The sequence below is a fragment of the Leucoraja erinacea genome, chromosome 11 (assembly GCF_028641065.1).
Source record: "Leucoraja erinacea ecotype New England chromosome 11, Leri_hhj_1, whole genome shotgun sequence".
In the NCBI taxonomy this organism is placed as follows: domain Eukaryota; kingdom Metazoa; phylum Chordata; class Chondrichthyes; order Rajiformes; family Rajidae; genus Leucoraja; species Leucoraja erinaceus.
Window position 1 is genome coordinate 41,582,616 of NC_073387.1, and position 18,522 is coordinate 41,601,137.

The 18,522-nt window shown below is 40.3% G+C and overlaps 1 protein-coding gene across 2 annotated transcripts in view; it reads right to left on the reverse strand.

Moving 5' to 3' along the window:
- Window positions 1-1,846: 1,846 nt before the first annotated feature.
- Window positions 1,847-18,522, reverse strand: part of LOC129701710 (solute carrier family 23 member 1-like) — a 105,196-nt gene continuing 88,520 nt past the window's right edge. For both annotated transcript variants that reach the window (XM_055643078.1, XM_055643079.1), the window contains exons 14-15: window positions 11,168-11,263; window positions 1,847-7,920 (exon numbers count right to left, since the gene is read on the reverse strand). In XM_055643078.1, coding sequence (XP_055499053.1) covers window positions 7,673-7,920; window positions 11,168-11,263 — 344 coding nt within the window. In that variant the 3' untranslated portion in view covers window positions 1,847-7,672. The remainder of the gene's footprint in view (window positions 7,921-11,167; window positions 11,264-18,522) is intronic.

Genomic DNA, 18,522 nt, shown 5'->3' on the forward strand with positions numbered 1-18,522 from the left:
GTATGATAAAAAGCCCATACAACAGTTTGCACTGGGTGCCTGACCTAGAGGACCAGTGAGCACAGCATTCTACGTTGAGATGCACTGAGAGAGGCTGTGATCATTGTTAGTCATGCATGTGGAGAGGATTGCAGCAAATAATGATGGTAGTGGCAAGCTTAATATTGATATCTCAGCAAAGGCATTTTAATATGTATAGAAATGCCAAGTTGTTACATAGTTTGCCTCTTGTTGGAACAAGAGTTAAAATTGAAGGTCATTTACCACCACATGCACAGATGACAGATGCACTACTGTTTTTTTTGTGGTATGAAATGTCTGGTCTAGAATCGATGTAAATATATTGAAACATTAAATATTCACATTTAAATAATTAGCGTTGTGTGTTCAAATTACTAGACAGAGGATCCCTACCTCCAACTGCTGTCTGAAAACTATGATGATAGTCATGATCTGAATATGTTAAAATTGAGAACACGAGGTGCAGTTTCTCCAGCTTAGATGGAATTTTACTAGAACACTATAGAAGATTGAGGAGGGGTGTAGCAATAAAGTGGAATGATAAAGTGACTTTCATTGGTATCATCCTAAATGGGACAGTTCTGCCTCTGGCTTTGTTCCTTTCACCATCGATATAAATGCATAGTGAGCACTGAACACAGATTCAACTATACAGGAGGTACCTAAATCATTTGGGTGAAATCGTACACAAAACCAGTTGGCTATGGTTCTTGAAAGTAGGGGAGTTTCATGAGGGTAATGACTTTCTTTTCAACAAACCCTACGCCAGCTTTTCCTAATTTGTTTTTTTTTATGTTGTTAAACCAACTAATTAAGTTGTTCCATAGCAAGCTATAGTTCATTATATCTCATTCAGACACATCCCATGTACCAATGCAAGAACTGATTGTTATGCTTCTGAATTTGATTGTCTAAAAACATCATAAATTGCTGCAAGTACCTGGCAGCAGTTTTATTTTTGGTTGCTCATCAACTTGCCCATGGTGCGTGGGAGGAAACAGTTTCACGATTTCAAAGTGATTAAAGTAAAGCCACCGCTTTCTTTATGCTGCTGCATGTTTCAGATTGAATTCATTTCCACTTTGTTTCCTGAGACTGCAGATACCATTTTGAGCAATCTAATCAGCATGGATAATTATTGTTCTAAACAATCCTCTGACATAAAGCCCAGTTGCAATGCAAGTGAAATGTTACTCTTCAAATTTCCTCATGATAGCTAAGTATTATTCACAAAAATATTATGGAAAAGTGCTGCTAAGAAACTGTGTAACACTGATTGAAAAAGAAAACTCAAAATTTATAAATCCAAAAGATATGTTCTTAATAGCTTGAAACCAAGCTGATGAATATTATAATATCAGTTTAGTTAAATATTTGAATATATTCAAGTTATTTCAATAGAGAATTACTGAATAAAGCTAACAGAACTAAGTATGTGCAATTAGGCCAGACCTTTCTTCATTGCAAACCTATCCCATTATCCAGGGGAATAATCTGCCTACTAAGCCATGTCAGATTCACATTGGTGGCCCTCACAGCTCGACTTTAAGTGAAATTCATCCCATACTGCAGGAACAATGAGAGATCCAGAGATAAAACTGCTACATACATAGGGTAGCATGGTGGCGTAGCAGTACAGTTGCTGCCTTACAGTGCTTGCAGCGCCAGAGACCCGGGTTCAATCCTGACTACAAGTGCTGTCTGTACAAAGTTTGTACGTTCTCCCCATGACCACATGGTTTGCTCCAAGATCTTCTGTTTCCTCCAACACTCCAAAGATGTACAGGTTTGTAGATTAATTGCCGTGTATATAAATGTAAATTGTCCCTAGTGTGTAGGATAGAGTTAGTGTGCGGGGATCGCTGTGGTCAGTGCGGACTCAGTGGGCTGAAGTGCCTGTTTCCGCGCTGTATCTCTAAACTAAATGTTTTAGATGTTCGCATTTCTGCAAAGATGTAATTTCACTCAATTAATTGTATCCCAACGCTCTAATTCATATTCTACAAAATAAGAGCTGAAATTTATTGGGCAAATATAAAAACACAGCACATCAAACACATGGACTCTGAAATTCCTGTTTAATTTAGGTTTGGACTGGAAGTATCTTTCCAGTTAAAAGTAGTTTTTAATGCATCAAATCTACACTATTCTAGTAAAATAGTATTGGGAAAATTTTTACAATGCATACAGTATAACAGATTCTAAAATATTACCATTTCAGCTCAATGCTCAGTGGTCACTAAGGGAGTTTAAATCCCTTCTGTGGTTATGTCAAGAATGATTCAATCTGCTGTCTTCTCATTTCTTCTTCCCATAGTGCCTGTTTAACCAATTCTGGTTATATATTTGTTTGAGAGACTTTTGAACCCTCATACCAATCACTTAATCAATAACCATCATCCTCTCAGAAATGCAACCAACATACAACACAAAAGCAAGGTAGCACTCTCTTAGCTTGGCATCTGGCCATAGCAACCCGTCGTATCTGTAGGTAGAATGCTGCCTTACTGCACCGGAGACCCAGTTTGATCCTGACTACGGGTGCTGGCTGTACGGAGTTTGTACATTCTCCCTTTGACTGTGTGGGTTTTCTCTGGCTGCTCCAGTTTCCTCCCCCATTCCAAAGACATACAGGTGGTAGGTTAATTGGCTTCAGTAAAATTGTAACATTGTCCCTAGTGTGTAGGATAGGGTTAGAATATGGGGTGATCGATGGAGTGATCGATGGTCAACACGATCAACTAGTGGGCCGAAGGGTCTGTTTATGTGCTGTATTTCTAAAGTAAAGTCTAAAGTACAGTTAAGGCCAATTGCACTCATAGTAAGCCAGGAATACTGGCAAATTAAATTCCAGCAGATAAGACCAAAACACTGACTCATTGAGAATGGACATTTGAGTCACAACATGCCTCCAATAATGGAGAGCTGCCAGTGGTGTCAGCAATGGGGAATCCATGGAATTAGCACCTCAGCAGCTAAATGCTGAAGAAAACTAATTGTTTAAGTTAATTCTACAGGCTTAAGAATGTATCTGATGTCAGTTCTTAACCTGTCAGTCCATTTCCCTTCCAAAGAAGGTACTTGATCTGTTGAGTCCCTCTAGTGGTTTGTTTTTTGCTCAAGACTCCAGCAGTCTCATGTCTCCAACAATTGGTATTCTAGTTCTAGCAAAGCATGACAGTCATATTGTGGAGTTATAGAGTACAACCCAAGTTTTTTTGGGCAAAACAATGAAGAACAACATTATTGGTACGATTCCGATATTGGGAAATGGTCAGAGCTATGACTGTAGGCACCTGGTCCAATTTCACTCTGAAATTATGAGCCCAATCTATTCCAGGTAAAATCAAATTTTATTTGATTAGCTTCAAACATTAAAAAAAACTTTTCTCTAGGGTTGCATGAGAAAAACAAGATGTTCATACGTTATAGGAACAGAATTAGGCCAGTCGGCCCATCATCTATTCTGCCATTCAATAATGATTAATCTATTGTTCCCTCTCAACCCCATTCTCCTGCCTTCTGCCCCTAACCCCCCGACACCTGTGCGAACCACACATCTATCAATCTCCACCTTAAAAATATCCATTGACTTGGCCTCCACAGCCCTCTTTGGCAATGAATTCCATAGATTACCACCCTGTCTCTGATTTTTACAGCCAGCACAAAAAAAACATAAAGCTTGTAGAAAGTATGGAACAGATACATCCAGAATATTTAATTAAAAGAAAATAACAAAGATGATAAAAAGGAAATTCTTCCCCCAAAGAACATCAAGATCTCAAATTGATTTACAACACCCTAGACACATTTAAGGAAGTAGGTGCTTCAGTAGGTGAATAACTTTTTTGTTTTGAGAATTGTTTCTGGATGATTGAGCCAACAAGGAAAGTAATCTTGCCCATAATAATGATTGTATAATTTTCTGATTTATTTTGCAATCCCAACTGCTGTAAATAATTAATTGACATTTTACAATATGATTTTACAGGGTGCTTCATCCAAGCATTCAAAAGGAAATTACAATTATCATTAATTCATAAGGTTACAAATGCAATTATTTAAGATAATTGATAGATTCCCCATTGTAATGAAGGTACAGTTACTAGTGACAATGAGACTGTAGCTTTATTTTATATAAATATGTACTTGATTACAATTTCACAGTTAAATTACCACATTTTCTTTAAGGCAAGTGCAAAGACTACACTGATAACTAACTTGTCCCAAAATCTGTCTCTGTTAAAATTAGACAAATTACACTTACATGCAAGCAACTGAAATATTTCTATATCCAAAGCTTGATTGACATGTGTGTGCATGGCAGAATTACTACATCAAGGAACCCCTACCCATTTCTGAAATGTAGCATTAATTAAGAGAAGGAGCACCGTTAACAAAATTTCATTCTCATTGGATTTCTTGTTCTGTCTCATCTCCATCCAAGCTGCTTTAATATCTACTTTTCCAAACTTGGGTGAATCCTCTGTTGTTAGTCAGGTCGGGGGTACCATGGAATCCCGTGCTACCTGCTCCATGGTCGGATAGTCAGCGACTAAACCGTATCCCCCACCTGTTTTGCCAGGTCAGGAGGGGGCTGTTGACCCCCAGCAGAGCCAAAAACAAGACCTGTGAAAGGGTGGATGAGCTCCTGATGAGCCCATGGTCCACTTCAGGAGAAGTTGCGATCACTGTCGTACATAGCATTGTAAGGCACCGATCCCGTTGATGTTTTCAACAATGATGATGATGATGATGATGATGATGCTGTTGCACATGGAGCTTCATTAATTAAATTTGACCCTACAAGGAAGCACCCAAGAAAGCACACTGATGTGTCTACTTCCACAGAAGCCAAGGGAAATTCAGTGCGTCTCCAATGACTTACAGATTTCTGCAGATGTTCATTAGAAAGCATCCTATCCAGACGCATCGGAACTTGGTTTGTCAACTGTTCTACCCAAGAGTGCAAGAAAATCAGAGAGTTGTGGATGCAGCCCAGTTCATCATACAAACCTGAATCTTTCACTTTGCGACTCCATCTGCACTTCCCGCTGCATCTGGAAAGCGCCCATCATAATCTAGGATCAGTCTGAAGAAGGGTCTCGACCTGAAACATCACCCATTCCTTCTCTCCAGACATGCTGCCTGTCCCGCCAAGTTACTCCAGCATTTTGTGTCCATCTATAATGAAGGACCTAGTCATTCCCTCTTCTCCCCTCTCCTGTTGGGCAGAGGATATAAAGTCTGAATGCATGCACCACCAGGTTCAGGAATATTTTTCTCTTTGCACTACCTACAGTAATTGTGCATGGTTTGATGGTACCATGCATGCTAAGCCTTAACGGGAAAGAACACAACATTATTTTTCCATTGCATCATGGTACACGTGATTACAATAAGCCAATATCACAGACACACTTGCACCCTGCGCCTTTTCCCTGGTATCATCTGCCTTTCAACATAAAGGTCCCAATCATAAAAATCTGCAGCAACTATCAACTTGTGTTGCTCATTTCATCCATTTTATTTTGAATACTATCTGTTCAGATATAGACTTTGTTTTTGTCCTTATTACTTGTGTAACCTTTAGCTTTATCAACTGAATTGTTATATCCCTTTCAAGCACAATCTCTTTATCTTTATGATATTAGTACCTTTCTCTCATTGTTAACATGCTCTTTGATTTATTACATGGTTGCAGTTAGATCCCTAGCATCAATATTTGTGCAAAATCATTCCCTATAATGCAGGCTGCCAGAGAAAATGCAATGCACCCAAATCTATTGATAAATTGCAGACCAACATAAAATTGTAACATTTTACAGGCAAAATTAATGGTTTAAACATATTTGGAGTTTAACATTATTAAAAACAAACCAGTAGGTTGTTAATTCTTTGCTTCATAATTTCATAATCAGTCAGTTTAGTTAATAATCCAATGAAACAGACTTGTAATAAATGCTATTAACAAAATCCCATCTTTAATTTGATGCATCACCATAATGCAGTTATCCAGAAAGAAAAACAAGAACATTACACAATTAAGACTGATTTTAACATAATTTGAAAACCTACAGTCCATCTTTTTTTAGAAATGCATATCAAAACATCCAAGGATAAACAAAAATCAGATTTATTAGTGACTTTTATCATTAAAATCATTCGTAGATCTAATAAAAGATACTTAAAACATGCATCAGTTAGATATGAATGTTTTAGCAAATCTGGTTGAATTGTATGCTTTATAGATATGGCACATAGGAAATAAATATTCATTATATTTTATTTATCCATTCAGAAGCAGTTTCCCATCCTTATCATTTAAAATTCTATATCCCATTATCAATGTCATAAAACAACGTACACTAAAGACAATCCCAAATGTATCTAACTTTGTAGCAATCAAATAAATAGCTAGCATGATACAGACTTTTCTGGTGCCTCTTTCCACACTCAAGTTATGTAGATCCTAGAACAATCCCAAACGCAATTTTTTGGTAGAGTAGACGGTTAAGTAGGAATAACATTAAACTTATCACAATTGTTTTACTGTTGAAAACACCACATTTGTCGAATTGCTTCCATTGAAATGTGACACAAAATTAAATATTAAATTGAGTATTGATTTCATTCTCAATGCAATAACCAGTACCAGAAGTGAAACCCTAATATTTTCCCAAAATAAGTGAAGATTTCTCAAATTTCATGCATGATTATGCCGACATGCTTTGCATCTATCCAAGTGGTGGAATCATGTAAATGTAGTGACTGCACTGTGCTGGTGTCAAGCAATTAAAAAATACTTTGATCTTTAGCACATATGCTATGTATGGAACTAAAAGTTTTTCAAAAGCGGGCAGTTAGAAACGAACATTATAAACAAAAGAAAAAACTGAATATATCTGAAAATACAATTTAACAGTTAAATATCATATATACAGACATTAAAAATACATTTAATGAACGACTTGTGTATGCAGCCATTAATCTAACTGATGCTGACAACACTTCAAAAAGGGAGAAAATATTCTTTAAATGTATAGGATTTACAAGGTGTGCAATATTTCTTTCAAGGAATGAAAACTCACTGTAGATTAATGAACAGTGTTGTTGAACTGATGAACTATTTGATTTCACCAAAGCAAGCTGCCATTATTAAAATGTTGTTTGACATACTAGAGTATAAAATAGTTTTTGTGACATTAAAATATTTATTCCGTACTAAAACTCCAAAAGGAAGCTGAAAGTTTTAGTTGTCACATATGTTTGTCAATTCTGTCTAACCATATTTGTTTGTTAATTAATAGAAATAGAGTTCAAGAAAACAATCGAAGGTAACCTGGCACGAAAAGTTTTTCTTTGTCTCACATCTGCCTTTATGGATCTACAGTGGCTTAATGAGAAATGTGACTTTTCATTCAGTCCACAAGGCTTGAAAACCTCTTATTATAAATAACCACTATCCTCATTGATACAGACTTTGGACTTTTAAAAAGTTTAAAACAAGATCCAATTATGGATTATGCAAGATTAACTTTTAATCTCAGTCATTTGAAGAAGTACTATATGTAAATTACGCGAAAGCTATTCTGTGGTGCAGCCACTGTGGTGTGTGCAGAAATAAGATAGATAGAGAGACAGAGTCTTCTTACACTCTTGTGCATACAACAAAATGGTCACCATTTCCATTTATATTTTCAGCCACGTCAACATTGCGCTTCTTCCTTGAATAAAAACCTTTAAAAACTGGACAAATGGGGATGTATTGTAAACACTGAACTTTCTTCAATAAGGTCATTCCAAATGGAAAGTCATAAGTCTTTACATCTACACATGTGTCACTGTTTGCAAGTGCCCCTTCTTTCCATTGCACAAGTCCACGCTCCTTTTCTGTACCTAATTAAAAGATAATAATGATTTACGAAATATTAGAAATCCATTCAATTAAACAAAAACTACAGGCTGCCTTTCTCGTTTTGCGGTTTTAAGATTATCACAAATCCTAATCTTTTTACAAACAGAAATATGGTTTTCAAAAGAAAGAGGTTGCTACATTCCACCAAACAGGATTTTCCTTTATCCAAAGATTAAATCAGAAAACTGATGATAGAATGAAGGGAAGTTATTGAAATGGACAAAAAAAGTTTAAAAAAATGTAAAATAATGATTTGGTAGCCTATTTCCAAATCCACATTTTCCTGTCAGGACTACCCCTTTACTGTCATGTAGAATTTTTCTTCATTTATGCATAACTTGTTTTTTACATTTGTCTAGATTCATGTGGATGTGCTACTGCTGCAAGCAAGTTTTTCATTGAACCTGTACCTTGTTATTCTACTGCACATGACAATACACTTTATTTGCCTTGACATCAGGAATATTGTTACCTGATGGAGGTCCTCAAAATTATAAAAATATTGATTAGGAGAAGGCCAAGTCAAAAGACAATTTCACTTGGTTGGAAGGCTTGACTGCAGATATAAGAAAGATGCTTTCCAACTAAGGCTTTGCATAATAATCAGTAGGGTATTTAGGACTGGAATGAGGAAGATAATAATCCTCACTCAATACAGGTGGCAGCGGCACAAAGTGATGGGCTGAACAGGCTTATTGGGCTGCACCACACACCCACTTCTAGTGTCTGAGTACAGGATAGATAGTCATCAACAAAGGAATATGTATTAACAGTCTGTATTAGTTAACTAGAGCTTGGCAAAAATATGAAGTTCCATCTCATGAAGAGGATGTCCGATAACATTAATGCTTACAAGGAAGGCTTGTAACAAAGTACATTGAAAAGGATATGGGAAAAGGGCCAAACAATAAAATAAAAGTAATCCGACCAGTCAGTACTAGCCTTTTGTACCAATATATTTCCTGCAATATAAATGTATGACAAATTAGAATGACTATTACAAATTTCAGATACATTCCTTCCTTGGATTATTTGACCACAAAAATGTTGGAATCTCGTGGATTCTTTTGGTGGGTCAATTATCTAAAACTCCTTCCTCCTTGCAAGGTAAGCTACATAAGCCAAGTTACAAACTTTTATTCATCTTTGAAAAATTACAGATCCTGTGGGAGACTCCGGAAGTGGCGGTGCTTTGAACGGCTGCGGCTCGTCTGCAGTCTGTCTGATTTTACTTTTTTGTTGTTGTTTTTTTTGTCTTGTTTAGTTAGATTTTTGGTTATTAGGTTGTGTTATGTATGGGGGGGGGGGCTGAAACATGGTTTTCTGTCTCTCCCTTCGGGGGAATGCGACTCTTTCTGTCGTATCCCCCCCTTCTCTGCTTCCGTCTGCGCCGAGGCCTAATGGCAGAGCTGGCGGCCTCCAACCTGCGACCAACCTCAAGGCTCCAGAGGCAGAGCCAGCCAGGACTCACCAACGAGAGGCTGGCCGCCTTCAAGCTGTGGTGGCGTTCGGGCGCTCCAGTGGCACCGGCACGACTCGGGGCTGGGATGGCGCTCCGGTGAGGGCGGCCCGGCGCGGGGCTGAGGCGGTGCTCCGGTGAGGGCGGCCTGGCTCGGGGCTGAGACGGTGCTCCGTTGAGAGCAGCCCGGCATGGAGCTGAGACGCTCCGGTGGCAGCGGCACGATTCGGGGCTGGGACGGCGCTCCGGTGGCTGAAGGCGGCGTTCTGGTGGCGGCGACCTGAATCCGGGGCTCGGCCGCGGGCCAGTGGATGACATCGTCAGGTGCTCGCAGGTCACAGGCTGGTGCCTGTTTTCCAGAGCTCCCGCGGCAACAGCTGCGTCCGCTGGACTGGAGGGCGGCAGCTTCGACCACCCCAGGCCACGGAGCTTGAACCGGCCCGTTCGTGGAGCTCGGTGTGCCATGGGACTGACTGACCGGTGGGGTATCGCCTCAGCGCAGAGGAAGAAGAGGAGGGAAGAGACAGCAACCCTAAGATGTTTGCCTCCATCACAGTGAGAAGGTGCCTGGTGAACTCACTGTGGTGGATGGCACACAAAAATGCTGGAGAAACTCAGCGGGTGCAGCAGCATCTATGGAGCAAAGGAAATAGGTGACGTTTCGGGCCGAAACCCTTCTTCAGACTGATGGGGGATGAGGGGGGGAGGGGAGAAGGAAGGGAAAAGGGAGGAGGAGGAGCCCCAGGGCGGGGGGATGGGAGGAGACAGCTCGAGGGTTAAGGAAGGGGAGGAGACAACAAGGGCTAGCAAAATTGGGAGAATTCAATGTTCATGCCATCCGGACGCAAGCTACCCAGGCGGAATATGAGGTGCTGTTCCTCCAATTTCCGGTGTTGCTCACTCTGGCAATGGAGGAGACCTAGGACGGAGAGGTCAGATTGGGAATGGGAGAGGCAGTTGAAGTGCTGAGCCACCAGGAGTTCAGGTAGGTTAGTGCGGACTGAGCGGAGGCGTTCGGCGAAACTTTGTTCGATCCGACCTCTCTGTCCTGGGTCTCCTCCATTGCCAGAGTGAGCAACAGCGGAAATTGGAGGAACAGCACCTCATATTCCGCCTGGGTAGCTTGCGTGCGTATGGCATGAACATTGAATTCTCCCAATTTTGCTAGCCCTTGTTATCTCCTCCCCTTCCTTAACCCTCGAGCTGTCTCCTCCCATCCTCCCATCCGCCCGCCCTCGGGCTCCTCCTCTTCCCTTTTTCCTTCCTTCACACCCCCACCCCCCATCAGTCTGAAGAAGGGTTTCGGCCCGAAACTTCACCTATTTCCTTCGCGCCATAGATGCTGCTGCACCCGCTGAGTTTCTCCAGCATTTTTGTGTACCTTCGATTTTCCAGCATCTACAGTTCCTTCTTGATCACTGTGGTGGATGTTGATTTGTGTTTATCGTGTGTTATGTTGTTTATTATTATATGTATAGCTGCAGACAACAACATTTCGTTCAGACCAAAAGGTCTGAATGACAAATAAAGGATCTAAGTCTAAGTCTAAGTCTAAGAAGTTATATTCTCATCATCCTCATCGGATGTCTAACAGGTGTCTTCTTATACAGTCCCATCCACACCCAACACATTTTACACCCAATTGTTTGTTTGTGACTAACAACATGCATAATCAAAATTAAACAGCAAGGGACAAAAACAACAGATTTGATTCATGCAGAATGATTTAAAATGTTAAATAGCTTTCAGTCAAATGTAAATCCACCTACCTGGAATGGTATTATCCAACATGAAAGCAAGACAACCTCCAACAAACATTTCTGTTGTCAACAAGACAGTCAAAATCTGATTAACTTCTGGAATACCTGCAAAAGAGAAGTCAGCAGAAACAGTCTAAAGAATGTCACCTATCCACGTCAACTGGAGATAGACTCAAAAAGCTGGAGTAACTCAGTGGAACAGGCAGCATCTCTGGAGAGAAGGAATGGGTGATGTTTCAGGTCGAGACCCTTCTGGAAATGCTGTCACGTTACTCCAGCATGTGTTTCTTTACAAGAAAAAAAACTGTTCATCCAGGACATTATAAAATCAATTAAGGAACAAATCATTAAAATAGAAAAGCAAAGAAAGGGTGGATGCACACTGTGCCAGCAAGTTGAGGGAATGATATTTTTTAATTGATGGATGAGCTCCTGGAGTCCAACTGTGTGATTAACTGGAAGCTCAGAATTAAAAACCTAACACTGGAAAAAAAAAAACACTTATTGGCTTGGGTCTTGAGCAGGTGCCAAGTCATGTTGCTTTAGATTGTACAGTAGAATGCACAATGCCAGTAAAAACTAATTAACTTCGGTGAATTGTTTTCATCTTCATAAAAAAAATTACAGCCTTGGCCTGAAATTATTAAATAAAAACAAAACTTAAAAATACACACTAAACATAATAAAACTGTTCCAATGGGTACATTTCATGTGCATTAAAATTACGCTCAAGAAAAAAGATTTAGTCATTGTAATCATTGTTAATTTTATCGTTTTAAAAACTGAGAAGTTTGGGGAAATTTAATTTTAAAAGTCATTGGGGAAAGGATTAGAATGTGTTGTCAGAATGATTAGAATAATTAAGAATTTGTTTTGCTTATTTCCAATTCTAAGACTTTATTTTTCTTGACCCTTTGTCCAGGTTCATGTCTAGTGATAACCAAGCTCCATAGATTCAATTGTAATACCATGGTATATCAGGACATACTTGATATTCCATTGGGTTTATCTATCGAGATAACCGGGTCATGACTGGAGGAAAATTAAACTTCATCCATTTAATTAGGGACAGATAATTAAATATTCGCTAGCCCATAAACAAATGGGCAATTTGTTAATAGAGGTTAATCATCCCAGCACCTGGTTATCATTACAGGTGTTCCTCAACACACTGACCAAGCCCAAACCTTAAGTCGTTTCAATCAGCAGCGCCAATCCCCACATTCATTCTCTCCATTAGTGAGGCATAGTAGTTGCAATATGTGCCAACAGAAAATACATTGCAGCTGCTTGCCAAAGCTACTCTATAACCAGAAGGGTTAAGGGTTGCAAGTGCATGGAACACCACCACCCGTATGCATCCTTCCTCGTTGCATACCATTTCTGGATTGGATGTGTATTCCCTGTGCTTCTTGGGAGTAGAGAATCCTTGAATTGCATAACAAATAGTATTGAGTACGTACAACAAAAGGACTGGAATGATGCAGGTGGAGAGGTTCACCATCACAGTCAAAGGAGGACAATAATCACCAGCCTTGCTGGTGGACCAAAATCCCACCAAAAACATTTCAATGCCAACATGTTGTAGAGCATGATCCGCAACTTGCACCACCTGCAATTTTACCCTGGATAAGTAAACTGAAGGAATCTTATCTTCACAAGCTTAGTTCCACCACAAGTGAACCAATATTTTTCTAGTTTAAGAGGAACCAACCATGGAATAGGCTATGCAAGATCAATTGCGGACTGAGAAGAAATGATTAATTAAAATCTAGTTATGGGACCCAAGAGAGCTTGGCATAACATTTTAGAATTTTATATTAAAATTGTTGTTTATTATATTATATTTTATATTATTATTCATAATCTTAAAACAGGGATTTAATCTAAACACAAAAAACAACAATAGTACGAGGGAAGATGGGCTGTAATAAATTGTGAAAGTGTATGACAGGAAACAAGCAAAAGCTAGTATTCTGTTTTAAAGATTGATTAGCTGCAAAGCACAAAATCACAATAGGGAAAAAATGAATTAAGCAAAGATTTTATTTAGAGAAATTAAATAGTGTTGAATCTAATCAATTATAAAGCTGCAGAAGGAGTAGAAGGTCTGAACAATGAAAAAGTTTCAGAATTCAAAGGATAGCCAAGAAATTGATGGATGGAAAAAATAGGATAATAAAACTAAGAAAAGAGATAAAAACAGATTGCAAAAGAATAAAAGACCAGCAAGAACAAACAAAAGTCTCTTACAGTGCAGGATGGGCAAATTTATAGTGTGGAATAATGAAGTGTCAGAGAAATTAAACTGCTTTATGTCTGCTTTATATGGATGACAGTAAAACCCTATTGATGTACAAGGAATAAAGTGTAAGCAAAATAGCAAAAGATATTAGTATTGGGAAAGAAATACTGTTGGACCTTAATGAATATAACATAAAAAAAAAAAAATCAAGGATGTGGTTAACCTTAAAGATTGTGAAGATTGTGCTTTGGTTATCAGCTTTCAAAGTTCTCTACATTCCTACATATTTGGAGCATTTAGTGTCATGTGAAAAGCTTTTTTTGTTGCATGCTAACCAGTCACTGGAAAGAGAGGAAGAGAAAAAATGAACTAAAACTGTGCACATAAATGAATGAATGGGTTTATTGGCCAACTATACACATACAAGGAATTTGCCATGGTGCTCCACCCGCAAGTGACAACATGACATACAGTAACAGTTAAGAATGATACATAAAACATTAAACATTAATAATAAAGCATTATTGATTAAACATGTGAATTAAATAAAATACCAGAGCAAAATGAGGCTACAGATTTTTGGTTATTGAGTAGAGCTACTACTCGTGGAAATAAGATGTTTTTATGAGCATCGTTCCCAATGTTGGGGAAGTCCAGAACAAGGGGTTACTGTTTAAGGATAAGGGGAAAGTCTTTTAGGACCAAGATGAGAAAAAAAAATTCACACAGAGAGTGGTAAATCTGTGGAATTCTCTGCCACAGAAAGTAGTTGAGGCCAGTTCATTGGCTATATTTAAGAGGGAGTTAGATGTGGGCCTTGTGGCTAAAGGGATCAGGGGGTATGGAGAGAAGGCAGGTACAGGATACTGAGTTGGATGATCAGCCTTGATCATATTGATTGGCGGTGCAGGCTCGAAAGGCCGAATGGCCTACTCCTGCACTTATTTTCTATGTTTCTGTCTGGCTGAGGCAGCTTTGACAGTCCGGAGTCACCTTCCAGAGGGAAGTGATTCAAAGAGAATGTGGCCAAGGTGAGAGGGGTCAGAGATGATCTTACCCGCTCGCTTCCTGGCCCTTGCAGTGTACAGTTCGTCAATGAAGGGAACGTTGCAGCCAAAAATCTTTTCAGCTGATCGGACGATTCGCTGCAGCCTCCGGGTGTCATGTTTGGTGGCTGAGCCAAACCAGACCATGATATAAAAGGTGAGGACAGACTCTGCGATGGTCGTATAGAATTGGACCATCATTGCCTATGGTAGATTGTGCTTCCTCAGTTGCTGCAGGAAGTACATCCTTTGTTGTGCCTTTTTGACTGTGGAGTCGATGGCAGCCCCCCACTTATGGTCCTTGGAGATGATGGTTCCCAGGAACTTAAAAGACTCCACAGATGTGACTGTGGTGTTGTTGATGGTGAGTGGGGTGAGGAGAGGGGGTTCTCTCCCAAAGTCTACAATCAATTCCACTGTTTTAAGAGCATTGAGCTCCTTGTTGTTGCGATAGCACCAGGATGCCAGCTGCAACACTTCCTGTCTGTATGCAGATTCCTCCGCATCCTGGATCAGTCCAATCAGGGTTGTGTCGAGAAGCTTGCCAGAGAAGTCAGTGGAGGTGCAGTCATTGGTGTAGAGAGAGTAGAGGAGAGGGGAGAGTACGCAGCCTTGTGGTGCTCCTATGCTGAGGGTTTGCGGGTCCGAGATGTGCTTTCCTAGCCTCACATGCTGCTTCCTGCCAGGAAGCTGGTGATCCACCGATAGAAGGGTTCAGGCACAGTCAACTCGGAAAGTTTGGAGTGTAGTAACTCTGGCACAATGGTGTTGAATGCAGAGCTAAAATTAACAAACAAAATCCTCGCATAGGTCCCCTGGCAGTCTAGGTGCTGGAGGATAAACTGCAGGCCCAGGTTGACTGCACCATCGACAGATCTATTGACCCGATATGCAACTGCCGAGTTTGTGATATTTTTCAGCTTGGCCGGCACAAGCCTTTCGAGGGTCTTCATGGCTACAGAGGTCAGTGCGACGGGCCTGTAGTCATTATGACCAGTAATCCTTGCCTTTTTGGGTACAGGGACAATAGTGGAAACTTTGAAGCAGGCAGGAACAGTACAGGTTTGCAGGGACTGGTTCAAAATGCCTGTAGAGACCGGTGACAGTTGTCGGCACAGAGCTTGAGAGTAGAGGGGAAACATTGTCCAGTCCTGGACAATGCAGACTGGGGTCTGGCTGTGTTTGTTGGAGAGGGGGGTGGGGGTACCAGTGTTACATTTCTGTTTGGCAAACTTGCAGTAGAACTCATTCAGATCATTGGTCAGCTGACGATTGTCCAAACAGCAGGGGGCTTTCCTCTTGTAGCTGGTAATTTCTTGCAAGCCTTTCCAAACTGAAGAAGGCTCACTAGATGACAATTTGCTCCTCAATTTCCCAGTACCTTTCCTTGGCAGCTCGGATTCCTCTTCTCAGCTTGTACTTGGCCTGTCGAGGTCTGCATCCCCGCTCCTTTAGGCCACCTCTCCTTTAGACTGTCGGAGCTGTCTGAGTTCTACAGTAAACCAGGGCTTGTTGTTGTTGAACCAGGTCTGGGTCCTAGTTGGAATGCGACTGTCCTCACAAAAGCTGATATATGATGATACAGTGTCTGTATACTGATCGAGGCTTGTGGTTGCTTCCCTGAACACATTCCAATCCGTGCAGTCAAAGCAGGATTGTAGGTTCTCAATGCCAAACTTTTCATTGTTCTGACCACAGGCTTAACAGATTTTAGTTTCTGCCTGTAGGTCGGAATAAGGTGAACTAGACAACGATCAGAGGAACTCAGACGTGCCCGGGGAACAGAGCGATATGCGTTCTTGATTGATGTGAACAGTGGTCAAGTGTTCTCTCCCCTCTGGTGGGGCAGGTAGCATGAAGTCTGTATTTTGGAAAGTCACGGCTCAGGTTAGCTTTGTTAAAGTCCCACAAAACAATGACCATGGAGTCCAGGAAGTCACTCTCTACCCTCATTACCTGGTCAGCGAGTTGCGCAGGCTTGGGGAGAATGTAAACTCGAGCGAGAATAAAGGAGTTAAATTCCCTCGGACAGTAGAAGGGTTTGCAGTTTATAAAGAAGGATTCTAGGTTGGGAGAGTAGAACTTTGACAGTACCGTGATGTCGCTGCACCAGTCCTGGTTGGTATACAAGCATATTCCACTACCTCTTGATTTCCCCGCTGCCTCCACTGTCTCCACTGTCTGTTCTGTGAAGTTGGAAGCCAGTCAGTTGCAGCGCGCTGTCCTGGGTCGACTCACACAGCCATGTCTTGGGAAGTACAGGGCAGCAGCACAAGAGAAGTCCTTGTTTGTCTGGCGCAGGAGTTGCAGTTCGTCCACTTTCTTATTGAGAGAACATACGTTTGCCAGGAATCTGCTCGGGAGTGGTGTGCGTGATCCTCGTCATCGGAGTCGGGTCAGTGCTCCAGAGTTCTTCCCACGGGTCCTCCTCCATCTCAAGACCTTGAACGCAGCCACAGCCCCGTCGACGAGTACGTCCAAATAATCCAGCGAGTGAGAGAAATTATTAGCAATGTGCTGCGATGCCCAATAAAGGACGTGATATTAGCATTGAAATAACAGCATGTCTATGGAGGATCATAATGGATTTATGAAAGATAAATCAAATTTGGTTGATTTATCGAAATCTCATGGAGCACTCAAGGAGAACCAGGGTATGTAAAGCATTTGGATTTTCAGAAGACTTGATAAATGTTCCAGAAATGACGGATCAGAAAGGGATTAGTCTTTAGGGTGCAACTATTCATGATCTACCTCAATTATTTAGCCACAGGGACCAAACACACTTTTTTTTAAATTGATAAGATTACAAAATTGTGGGATGTGGGTAGTGATGAGGTTGTAAAAAGGCTTGAAGATGATAAAGACAAGTTGAATGTGTGGGCAACAACACAAGTGTGCAGCGGAACAAGGTAACATATCCACTAGAGAGAAAACGCATATCGTGAGTTTTTAAAGGATGAGGGACAGGGTAATACATTGTGCAAAGAGCCCCTCCCGAGTACAAAAGTCATGAAAGCCACCATGCAGATGCATCATGCAGTCAGGAATGTCAAATGGTATGCTTGCCTTTTTTACAAGGAGGATTTGAGCACCAGAGTAAAGATGTCTTACTACGATTGTATTGAGCCTGGGTGACTATACACCAGGAATCATTTAAATATATTTGTGTCCTTTTCAACAAAAGGATACACTTTGCTATTTTGGACCCTGCAATGGAAGCCAATATCAAATGGAGAAATAATGGCCTCAAAAGAAAATTATTAAGTATAGTTTGATTGGATACATTTCTTATGAACCATGCTAACTGGGATCAACTGATGGACTCACAGATGATAGATTCCAATGTTAAGTGGGGCTACATTAGACAACCAATAACATTGGGTTTAAATTCTGAATTTATAAAGTTTCACTTCTGGGAACAGAGCAAAGGACATGAGAGATGGTAAGAAAATGCTGGTGTTATTCAGCAGGCCGTGCAGCATCTGTGGAGAGAGAAATGTGGTTAATGTTGAAAGTTATGTAGGAAGGAACTGCAGATGCTGGTTTAAACCAAAGATAGACTCAAAATGCTGGGGTAACCCAGCAGGACAGGCAACATCTCTGAAGAAAAGGAATGAGTGATGTTTCGGGTCGAGACCCTTCTTCAGACGTTGTGAGTTAATTAACTTGCATACTTGAGAGCAGGACTTCAAATTATGAGAAAATAATCGCTACAGGCAAAAGGAAAATGTCAATTTCCAAATTATTATTTTTAATATTTATGCCATTTATAAACAACTGAAAGCAATTTCATTTCACATAGTCACAAGCAAATAAAAACTATAATATTTCTGAAATGCAAGTTGCTTTTCGCTGCAATAAGTTACTGTCAATTGCTCCATGGGTTTTAAAGAAAAAACACCATTCTCAAAAACTGGGATAGATCAATGAATGAATCAATAATCACAAAAGCATCAGCTATTTTCTGCAGAAATTAGACATGTTTAACTAAGGGAGAAGTTAACAGAAGTAATGTACTTCAAATCAAACATTAAGCCAAAATCCCATCTGTTGTCTCAGCTGGAAGTAAG